At 34.8% G+C, this 11,598-nt stretch overlaps 2 protein-coding genes and 1 pseudogene across 2 annotated transcripts; 1 reads left to right on the forward strand and 2 right to left on the reverse strand.

Moving 5' to 3' along the window:
• Positions 1–449: 449 nt before the first annotated feature.
• On the reverse strand, positions 450–2,995 carry LOC107479817 (uncharacterized). Its single transcript, XM_016099917.1, has 3 exons — positions 2,827–2,995; positions 2,064–2,191; positions 450–638 (listed from the first exon to the last, which is right to left on the reverse strand). Exons 1-3 carry the CDS (start codon positions 2,993–2,995, stop codon positions 450–452), a joined length of 486 nt encoding a protein of 161 aa, XP_015955403.1.
• Positions 2,996–3,264: 269 nt separating this feature from the next.
• LOC110279342 (NAD(P)H-quinone oxidoreductase subunit K, chloroplastic-like) lies at positions 3,265–5,681 on the reverse strand (annotated as a pseudogene).
• Positions 5,682–7,265: 1,584 nt separating this feature from the next.
• Positions 7,266–9,406, forward strand: LOC107479826 (NAD(P)H-quinone oxidoreductase subunit K, chloroplastic-like). Its single transcript, XM_021138604.2, has 2 exons — positions 7,266–7,923; positions 8,415–9,406. Exons 1-2 carry the CDS (start codon positions 7,404–7,406, stop codon positions 8,711–8,713), a joined length of 819 nt encoding a protein of 272 aa, XP_020994263.1. The 5' UTR covers positions 7,266–7,403; the 3' UTR covers positions 8,714–9,406.
• The last annotated feature ends 2,192 nt before the right edge of the window (positions 9,407–11,598 follow it).

Below are 11,598 nucleotides of genomic sequence, written 5' to 3' on the forward strand. Positions count from 1 at the left end.
GACTATCATATATTGCTGGAAAGCCCAGGATGTCTACTTTCCAACGCCGTTGAGAGCGCGCCAATTGGGCTTCTGTAGCTCCAGAAAATTCATTTCGAGTGTAGGGAGGTCAGAATCCAACAGCATCTGCAGTCCTTTTTAGTCTCTGAATCAGATTTTTGCTCAGGTCCCTCAATTTCAGCCAGAAAATACCTGAAATCACAGAAAAACACACAAACTCATAGTAAAGTCCAGAAAAGTGAATTTTAACTAAAAACTAATAAAAATATACTAAAAACTAACTAGATCATACTAAAAACATACTAAAAACAATGCCAAAAAGCGTACAAATTATCCGCTCATCAATCAGCATACCTCCATGCAAAAGCAAAAGCAAATAAAATATCAATATATTTCCATTACAACAAGAGAGGTCAAATAAAGCATCAACATAATCCAACACCTTATAGTCACTGAATTTCAGCATCACTGTCAAACTCGTCAGACTCTGTTTCTTTGTCTTTAGGTTTTATCTTGTTCGGTGTAACATCAACAATAGTAGGTCGCACACCCAGTCGAACTAAGTCTACTTCACTACTATCACTTAAGGGTATCAGACTATTCGCAGATTCATATGGCTCTCTTATGTTAGGGTCAAACTATAACTGGACATCAATATTAAACAAGTCTCTTGGAACTGTTTTCATCACATAATTCTTTTGGGGAATATATGGATCTTTCCCATAAAAGCACTGGTGTGCTTGGCTTGCCAACACAAATGGTTCGTCTTGGTAACATCTTTTGTTGAAATGGATGTATGTCAAGCCATAATTATCTTCCTCAGCCATAAACCACTCACACCTAAATAACACAACTTCAAATTGGCTATAATTGTCTAACTCAATGGTGCACAAAATTGAACTCCGCACAACTGAACTGGCAAGTTCATCAGGTCATCTAAGTAATATCTTAGGAGAGTGAGGGTCGAATTCCACGGAGATTGTTGGATTGAGCAAGCAATGGCTATCTTATAAATCTTAGTCAGGCGATTAGAAAAGATGGTTGTTTGTTTGAAAGCATAAACGAAATAGTAAATATGAAATACCAGATTGATGTGAAAACAGCAATATAGATTTATTCAATGGCATTCGTAATTGACTAACTCATGTAGCGTCCTCATCAAGTTAGCCTCTTCTAAACCATAGCAGTCCACCATATCCGAGCAACTCATGTAGCATGCTCATCAAGTTAACTCATGACTTCCCACTATAGTCGAAGGTCTAAGCAATCCACTCCCTTTTATGATCCTACTCAAAATGCCACAGACAAGGTTGAATCTTCCGGATAAGGGAATGTTGCTTTTCAGAATCTAGCCTTAACGCCACAGAGACCTCAGTAACCCACGGTCAACGGGATTTTATGTCACTTATCAAAAGTCACCCAAACACTCTCTTGGAATCCGCAGTACATTCTCTAGCTATGGTTCAATGCTATCCGGGTCAGGACTCACGCGAAACCCATGTAGAACAAGGATGATTATCACGGTTCATCCTCAATTCATGAGATGAATAACAAAAATGCATAAGACAATGGAATCAAACATGTATTGAAATATAAACAGTAATATTATTCATCCATGAGAATCAGCAGAGCTCCTAACCCTAACATAGGAGGTTTAGTAGCTCATAGCTTACAGAAAGTAATGTGAATTCGAAAGTGGTAGTAGAAGATCCTAAACAAGGGTGACCTTCTCCTATTTATATTAACCTAATAACTAAGAAGTACAAAATTATGATAGACTAGACTAGAGGTGCGAAAATCCACTTTTGGGCCCACTTTGGTTGAGTACTTGGGCTGAGCTTGGTGTCCAACTTGAGGAATGGGTGTTGAACGCCCATTGGGGGTGATTGGCACTACCTTGTGCCTCTTGGTGGCGTTGAATGCCAGAAATAGGGTGGAATATGGTGTTAAACACTGACTTAGGTTCCTTTGGGGCGTTGAACGCCAAAAAAAGGGTAACTCCTTGGTACCCCATTATTCCCGGGGTTCCTCTCAGAAGTGTACATGAATTGGTTGTTTGCAACCATGTCAATGAGTTCATGTGCCTCTTCAAGCATTTTCTTTAAGTGGAGTGAACCACCAGTAGAGTGGTCGAATGCCATCTTGGACATCTCAGAAAGGCCATCATAGAAGATATCTAGCATGGTCCAGTCTAAAATCATGTTAGGAGGGCACCTTCTGATCAGTTGCTTGTACCTCTCCCAGGCTTCATAGAGGGATTCACCCTCTTTTTGTCTGAAGGTTTGAACTTCTCAACTTCCATCCTAAACTTGCTCAGCTTCTGAGGTGGAAAGAACTTGGTCCCAATGAGACCCTTGAATCCTCCATGAGGAATAGAATTAGGGTACTTGAAAATACGGATTGCATTTTTCTCCTTGATAAGGAGAAGGGGGAATATTGGGCAGAAGTCAAAAGAAACCTCGACTCTTGTCCTTCTCAACAAGAATATAACCGAGTAATAGAGTTTGAGAGTCGCGATCTCCAAATCAGAGAACTACGACATAAATGTTTATCAATCTTTCAACAGCTACTGCAAGATAATCCAACCTTGGCGGATAGGGCCATTTACAATCCGCAATCAGCTTTTGTTGATTTGTTAGACGACAACCGAACGGAAATTGATGAACAAGTCGGAAGTCCCTTAGAGAGAGACCGCCAAGAGCTCACTTTTTTAAATAAACTTTCGCGCGAGCATGCCTTGATTTGCTACTGTTCGAATAACATTTCCTGCTGCGGTTTGGGCGGCAAATGGTGTTCCCCTTCGCGTACCTTTGAATCCACAAGTACCTGCGGAGGACCATGAAATTACCCGACCCCGTACATCGGTAACAGTGACAATGGTATTGTTGAAACTAGCTTGAACATGAATAACGCCCTTTGGTATTTTACGAGCATGTTTACGTGAACCAATACGTCCATTTTTACGCGAACCAATTTTGGGTATAGGTTTTGCCATATCTTATTATCTTTTTATTATTTCATAATTATTATCTCATAACCTAAAAGGAAGTCTGAGATGTATGGATATATTCATTTCATGTCAAAAAAACAGATGTTTTACTATATTTCTTTTTTTTAATTAGAAACTAGAATTAATATTCTCAAAATTGGCATTCTATTTGTGTTAATATACAACTAACAAAAATAGAATTTCCAATTTTAGATCCCCAAAATCTCTCTATCTAATATCTCTTTTTTATATTGTATTCTATTAGAATAGTTCTATTTTTTATTTATTGTATATTGGATTTTTGTAAAAAACAAAAAGGATTCGGTCTAATTAATTACTTGGCTTCGTGGCAGGATGCTTACTTTTTTTATATTTGAAAAATATGTCCGAGGTTATCTCCGAAGTGAATGGTGGTTGATAGAAAAACCCTTGATTATAATTGCCGGTATGAGTACTGCGTTCAACATGAAACTTGTGGTTCGTAGTAAAACACCTATTTTCTTGTTGAGACCTAATATGATCTTCATCGATTTCTCGAGATATTTTCTTACGAAGTTTTGTTATAGCATCTATAATGGCCTCTGGTTTAGGTGGACAGCCTGGCAAATAGACATTCACGGGAATTAGCTTATCAACTCCCCGAACAGGACTATAAGAATCGGTACTGAACATACCCCCTGTAATTGTACAGGCTCCCATAGCAATAACATATTTTGGTTCGGGCATTTGCTCATATAATCTAACTAAAGAAGGAGCCATTTTCATAGTTACTGTGCCCGCTGTTAAAATAAGGTCTGCCTGCCTAGGACTAGATCGCGGTACCAGTCCATAACGATCAAAGTCGAATCGTGATCCTATTAATGAAGCAAATTCAATGAAGCAACAACTGGTACCATAGAGAAGCGGCCATAAACTGGATAGTCTTGACCAATTTGAAAGATCATTTAATGTAGTTGAAATAACTGAATTTTGGGTTGTTCGATCAAGTAAGGGAAACTCAATGGAATTCATAACTGTCTAAATGTTTTTTTTTTATTATCTAAATATTCAAGAATTAAGACCATTCTAATGCCCCTTTTCGCCATGCATAAACTGAACCAACAATTAGGATAAGCACGAAAATTAAAGCTTCTATAAATACGGATATCCCCAATATATCAAAACCTATTGCCCAGGGATAAAGAAAAACCGTCTCAACATCAAAAACAACAAAAACTAGAGCAAACATATAATAACGGATTCGAAATTGTAACCAAGCATCACCCATTGGTTCTATTCCCGATTCATAACTAGAAAGTTTTTCGGGCCCTTTGCTAATCGGGGCTAAAATTCCAGAAATTAGAAATGCCAAAATAGGAATAAGACTGGATATTATTAGAAATGCCCAAAAAATATCATAGTCGTAAAGCAAAAACATAAATGTACTCCTATGAATGTGAAAAATCTAACAGAAACAAATTAGTAGTTGTTATTAGTCGATTGGAATATATGTTATTAGTAGATTGGAATATCGAATTTCTAGAATTCGATTATTTAATCTATTTAGAATTCTATCTAATTTTGAAATTTTTCATTATTCTATCTAATATTAACATAACCTATTCTATGAGAGATTCTTTTATATTTCAAAATCCAAGGTATAATATTATTATGTATAGTATTCTAAATCTAGAATACTAATAAATGCGATATATTAGATACTCAATTTGTGAGTATATTTAACAAGAAATAGAAATATATATATTATTATCTTAGGGTAGGGCTATACGGACTCGAACCGTAGACCTTCTCGGTAAAACAAATCAAACTGTTTATTAGAAAAATGATTTGAATTGTTTAAAAAACTCAACATGCATCTTTTTTGCATTGGGCTTTTTCATTAACTGATATTTCGATCAGTTAGTCTACCATCTTTTTTCTTGACAGAAAGAATAAGAAGATGATTCCCTGTGCTCTGATTTTTGATTTTTATTACAATCAAAGAGCACTACCAAAGTGTTTCAAAGAAAGGGGGTTATCCTGACGTAGGTCTGCTTATGGCCTAGATCAACTTAAGTTTAATGGACTCTCTATCGAACTACTAAAAAAAATTGAAAGTATCAAGAAATGAAACCCTATACACCTTAAAGTTCATAAGATAGGCCGAAAAGAGAATTTTTTTGAGGTCCCTTTACTCATTATGCATAGCATTGAATAGACTGGGTATTCACCTTATCAATATCTCAAATCAATGATGGATTCTACTGGACGTCTCAACCCTTTGTCAGACTATTGTTCTCTTGTTTTGTTCCCTAAAGTGGAGTAAGACATCGATTTCTCAAAAAGATCAACTCTTTTAATTACATGATGGACTCCTTTGAAAAAAAAACATTGGCGCGCGTGTAAACGAGGTGCTCTACCTAACTGAGCTATAGCCCTTGCGTTTTTGATACATATTTGATCATATTATATCCAAAAATTCTTGTCAAGATGAATATTCCGTGATCAAATTCTTTTTTATTGATATTGCCTTGGTATTGCGTATATTTAATATTCCTTTTATAATCCATTGATCTGATAGACGGGTACCCCCCTTCCCTTTTCTTTCCATTTTTTGTAAAAAATGACCTACTTAACTCAGTGGTTAGAGTATTGCTTTCATACGGCGGTAGTCATTGGTTCAAATCCAATAGTAGGTAAGTAGGTATAGGTCGAACTTATTAGCTACCATTGACTATGGTAGCTAATAAGTTCGACCTATACCTACTTACCTACTATTGGATTTGAACCAATGACTACCGCCGTATGAAAGCAATACTCTAACCACTGAGTTAAGTAGGTCATTTTTTACAAAAAATGGAAAGAAAAGGGAAGGGGGGTACCCGTCTATCAGATCAATGGATTATAAAAGGAATATTAAATATACGCAATACCAAGGCAATATCAATAAAAAAGAATTTGATCACGGAATATTCATCTTGACAAGAATTTTTGGATATAATATGATCAAATATGTATCAAAAACGCAAGGGCTATAGCTCAGTTAGGTAGAGCACCTCGTTTACACGCGCGCCAATGTTTTTTTTTCAAAGGAGTCCATCATGTAATTAAAAGAGTTGATCTTTTTGAGAAATCGATGTCTTACTCCACTTTAGGGAACAAAACAAGAGAACAATAGTCTGACAAAGGGTTGAGACGTCCAGTAGAATCCATCATTGATTTGAGATATTGATAAGGTGAATACCCAGTCTATTCAATGCTATGCATAATGAGTAAAGGGACCTCAAAAAAATTCTCTTTTCGGCCTATCTTATGAACTTTAAGGTGTATAGGGTTTCATTTCTTGATACTTTCAATTTTTTTTAGTAGTTCGATAGAGAGTCCATTAAACTTAAGTTGATCTAGGCCATAAGCAGACCTACGTCAGGATAACCCCCTTTCTTTGAAACACTTTGGTAGTGCTCTTTGATTGTAATAAAAATCAAAAATCAGAGCACAGGGAATCATCTTCTTATTCTTTCTGTCAAGAAAAAAGATGGTAGACTAACTGATCGAAATATCAGTTAATGAAAAAGCCCAATGCAAAAAAGATGCATGTTGAGTTTTTTAAACAATTCAAATCATTTTTCTAATAAACAGTTTGATTTGTTTTACCAAGAAGGTCTACGGTTCGAGTCCGTATAGCCCTACCCTAAGATAATAATATATATATTTCTATTTCTTGTTAAATATACTCACAAATTGAGTATCTAATATATCGCATTTATTAGTATTCTAGATTTAGAATACTATACATAATAATATTATACCTTGGATTTTGAAATATAAAAGAATCTCTCATAGAATAGGTTATGTTAATATTAGATAGAATAATGAAAAATTTCAAAATTAGATAGAATTCTAAATAGATTAAATAATCGAATTCTAGAAATTCGATATTCCAATCGACTAATAACATATATTCCAATCGACTAATAACAACTACTAATTTGTTTCTGTTAGATTTTCCACATTCATAGGAGTACATTTATGTTTTTGCTTTACGACTATGATATTTTTTGGGCATTTCTAATAATATCCAGTCTTATTCCTATTTTGGCATTTCTAATTTCTGGAATTTTAGCCCCGATTAGCAAAGGGCCCGAAAAACTTTCTAGTTATGAATCGGGAATAGAACCAATGGGTGATGCTTGGTTACAATTTCGAATCCGTTATTATATGTTTGCTCTAGTTTTTGTTGTTTTTGATGTTGAGACGGTTTTTCTTTATCCCTGGGCAATAGGTTTTGATATATTGGGGATATCCGTATTTATAGAAGCTTTAATTTTCGTGCTTATCCTAATTGTTGGTTCAGTTTATGCATGGCGAAAAGGGGCATTAGAATGGTCTTAATTCTTGAATATTTAGATAATAAAAAAAAAACATTTAGACAGTTATGAATTCCATTGAGTTTCCCTTACTTGATCGAACAACCCAAAATTCAGTTATTTCAACTACATTAAATGATCTTTCAAATTGGTCAAGACTATCCAGTTTATGGCCGCTTCTCTATGGTACCAGTTGTTGCTTCATTGAATTTGCTTCATTAATAGGATCACGATTCGACTTTGATCGTTATGGACTGGTACCGCGATCTAGTCCTAGGCAGGCAGACCTTATTTTAACAGCGGGCACAGTAACTATGAAAATGGCTCCTTCTTTAGTTAGATTATATGAGCAAATGCCCGAACCAAAATATGTTATTGCTATGGGAGCCTGTACAATTACAGGGGGTATGTTCAGTACCGATTCTTATAGTACTGTTCGGGGAGTTGATAAGCTAATTCCCGTGGATGTCTATTTGCCAGGCTGTCCACCTAAACCAGAGGCCATTATAGATGCTATAACAAAACTGCGTAAGAAAATATCTCGAGAAATCGATGAAGATCATATTAGGTCTCAACAAGAAAATAGGTGTTTTACTACGAACCACAAGTTTCATGTTGAACGCAGTACTCATACCGGCAATTATAATCAAGGGTTTTTCTATCAACCACCATTCACTTCGGAGATAACCTCGGACATATTTTTCAAATATAAAAAAAGTAAGCATCCTGCCACGAAGCCAAGTAATTAATTAGACCGAATCCTTTTTGTTTTTTACAAAAATCCAATATACAATAAATAAAAAATAGCAAGTCAATCTTCAAGAATTTCACCGTAATGGAAATGGAAATGGAAAAGACTCATACAAAACTTATACAACAAAAATAGCAGGAGAAATAAAAAATGCAGGGTCCTTTGTCTGCTTGGTTAGTCAAACATGGACTTGTTCATAGATCTTTGGGTTTCGACTACCAAGGAATCGAAACTTTACAAATAAAGCCCGAAGATTGGCATTCCATTGCTGTCATCTTATATGTATATGGTTACAATTATCTACGTTCCCAATGTGCCTATGATGTAGCACCAGGAGGACTGTTAGCTAGTGTGTATCATCTTACAAGAATAGAGTCTGGGATAGATCAACCGGAAGAGGTATGCATAAAAGTATATGTACCAAGGAAAAATCCCCGAATTCCTTCTATTTTCTGGGTTTGGAAAAGTGCGGATTTTCAAGAGAGGGAATCTTATGATATGTTAGGAATCTCTTATGAAAATCATCCGCGTCTGAAACGTATTTTAATGCACGAAAATTGGATAGGATGGCCTTTGCGTAAAGATTATATCGCCCCCAATTTTTATGAAATACAAGATGCTTACTAAATGATAAAAATACAAAAACAAATCTGGCATTTCGACAACCAAAAAGAAAAATATTCAAGGAATATCCATTCATTCTCTTAGAGACCAAAAAAGTAATTGAAGTTCAATCAGACAGAATAAAAGAATAATGGAAGTCCCATTCCCATATAGGGATTGGATAGATAACAAAATTCACAACAAGAATGTGGGTATTGCAAAAAAGATTTGGGGAAGGATTCATTGAGATTGTAAATTTTGAACAATACTTTTTTCGTAGGAGCCAAGCCAATAGGATGAACTGAAAAAGTTCTGCATCATGAACTATGTAACGTTCACATCAATATCTATTCTATTATATTGCCGCGAAAAAGAAAGTAACATGAAAGCAAAGGAGATGCAGAAAATAGAAATGAAATATCAAAGGAAAATACATAGGTCCGATTCTCTTTGTAATGTATCCGAGATTTTTTTTGACTATTCCCACCCTTGAACTTTCCAAGACGAGACTTTTTGATCTTTCAACCATTTAATGTAACCATTCGAATATTATTGAACTATTAATATTCTTTTGGGAGCCCCCCCACAAAAAAAGGGGGGTTCACTTTTTTACATATTCTATTTAATTTAATGTTATAGACATAAACATATACCGGGAACATACACCTATTCTTTACTCATCTAGTAAACATCTCCAGACACCTAGATGGATAAATTAATACGTATACGTATTTATTCCCTTTCTTCTATTAATTGAAGAAATAATTTGAAAATAAAACAGCAAGTACAAAAATGAGTAATAACCCCCAGTAGAGACTGGTACGATTCAATTCTACATTTTGTTCGTTTGGGTTTGATTGTGTCGTAGCTCTATAATTCGGATTAGGTTTATCGTTGGATGAACTGCATTGCTGATATTGATCCCAAAAAAGAAACAGTGGGTACTGCTAGTCCGTGAACAGCCAACCATCGTACTGTAAAAATTGGATAGGTCCTATCTATGGTCATTGGAGCCTCCTAAAAAGATCTACTAAATTCATCAAGTTGGTCCAAAGGATCAAAACGGCCAGTTATTAATGGAATTCCTTGTCGGTTCTCCGTAAAATACTCGTTTGGCCGAGGGCTTCCAAAAACATCGTAAGCTAAACCCGTGCTGACAAATAACCAACCCGCAATGAATAGGGAGGGTATAGTAATGCTATGAATAATCCAGTATCGAATACTGGTAATAATATCAGCAAAAGAACGTTCTCCGGTGCTTCCAGACATGTTGAGCTCCACATATTCTTGTACAGTCAAAGGGGGATCGATTCCATAAAAGATGAGAGCAGTAAGTAGAAATTTACTGAGAATCATCCTTGTTAGATCGTCAATATTGTACCCAGGGTGTCTTTCGAGTATACCGAATCAGTATAGCTATCCTTCTTCGGACACAGCAACGAAATTAAAAGATTCGTGCTGAGATCAAGTACTAGATTCTTTCTAACTTGCTTGTTGGTTGTATCAATGCAATGTACTCAATACAAAATTCCGCAAAGTTTAAGAGTCTAATGGATCTTTATAGTATAAGATGAAGGTTCTCCACATGTTATTAATTAATATATATTCAATATTAGCTTCGGATTACAAACCGAAGATCAATTAAATTGTGACTCCCATGGACTGACTTGTATTTGTTTTTGATAATTCATGACATAGATTCTCCTATTTTATTTCTCCAATTCAATTAGATGCCAAATCCGGAAAGAGGGGTTGTGGAAGATGTTTTCTTGTTGTTACCCCCCTTTTTTTGAAGAAAGAGTTGAATTGGTTAGTTATCCAGTAACAAGTAAAAAAAATAGCAGTAATCGATACTTTCTATTTGATGACAGAAAAAAAAGACTCTTTCGTGGTTGATAGAGTTTTCTTTTTAAATAAGATATGGAAAGACAAAAAAACTGCGGAACCCGAGTTTGAGGGATGGGATCTCATATCCTTTTTCTTCTGTTGTAGTATAGTAAAGGAATGGAATCCACGACTAAATCTAATGATAAAAAAGTGAAAGGGCATTCTAAGGTAACTCGTTTTTTGTTTTAAATAAAAAAAATAGAACAAATTACATACAATAAAAAAGAGGGGGGCCCGATTTTTCCGATTTTTTTCCATAGAAATTCAAGAATTAAGTTAAACAACAAAGTTCTTTTTTATTATTATAAAAAAAATTATTTTATTAATATCTTTTTTTAATTCTTTATTTCAAATTATTAAATATTTCGAAATAGAACTGAATAAATATTCTATTTTAGAATAGAAAGAAGAAATAGAAATATTCTAGAAACTAGAAATAAAAAAATAATTTGAAATTCTTTTTGGATTATTTTACTCAACTTACGAGTTGCTCAAAAAATCTGTTGATTTTGAACCACAGGATGGATAGTTGTCATAGGTGATGAATTGATTTCTTACCGATGTCACTCTATTTTTGTTCGTCTATAATGATTGAGAAATCCACAAATCTCAATTGTATTTCTCAAATGGTATTTTTTTCTTCTTCTCCTATTCGATTGTATTTCCTTGGAAACTTAGGGAAGTGCTTTGTAAACATACGTATAAAAAGAACTTATTTCATTTAGCTTCTTTATGCCCACTATAGATGCTCAAAGCCTTGGATCCTTGCTACCCTTGCCTTTTGGTTTTAAGGGCTATTGGCTTTTTTTGCTTGCTTTTTCTTTCTATATTTTTTTTTCGCCACTTTTTTTTTTCACTGCTTTTTCTTGCTTCAAGAATCAGTTCATGAATTTTTCAGTTCATCAATAACATTTCTCTTTGTTCATCATTCTTTCAAGAGTCAACAATTTTAACACTCATAAACAACAAGATCAAAAATATGCACTGTTCAAGCATTCATTCAGAAAACAAAAATTATTGCC

The sequence above is a fragment of the Arachis duranensis genome, chromosome 3 (assembly GCF_000817695.3).
Source record: "Arachis duranensis cultivar V14167 chromosome 3, aradu.V14167.gnm2.J7QH, whole genome shotgun sequence".
In the NCBI taxonomy this organism is placed as follows: domain Eukaryota; kingdom Viridiplantae; phylum Streptophyta; class Magnoliopsida; order Fabales; family Fabaceae; genus Arachis; species Arachis duranensis.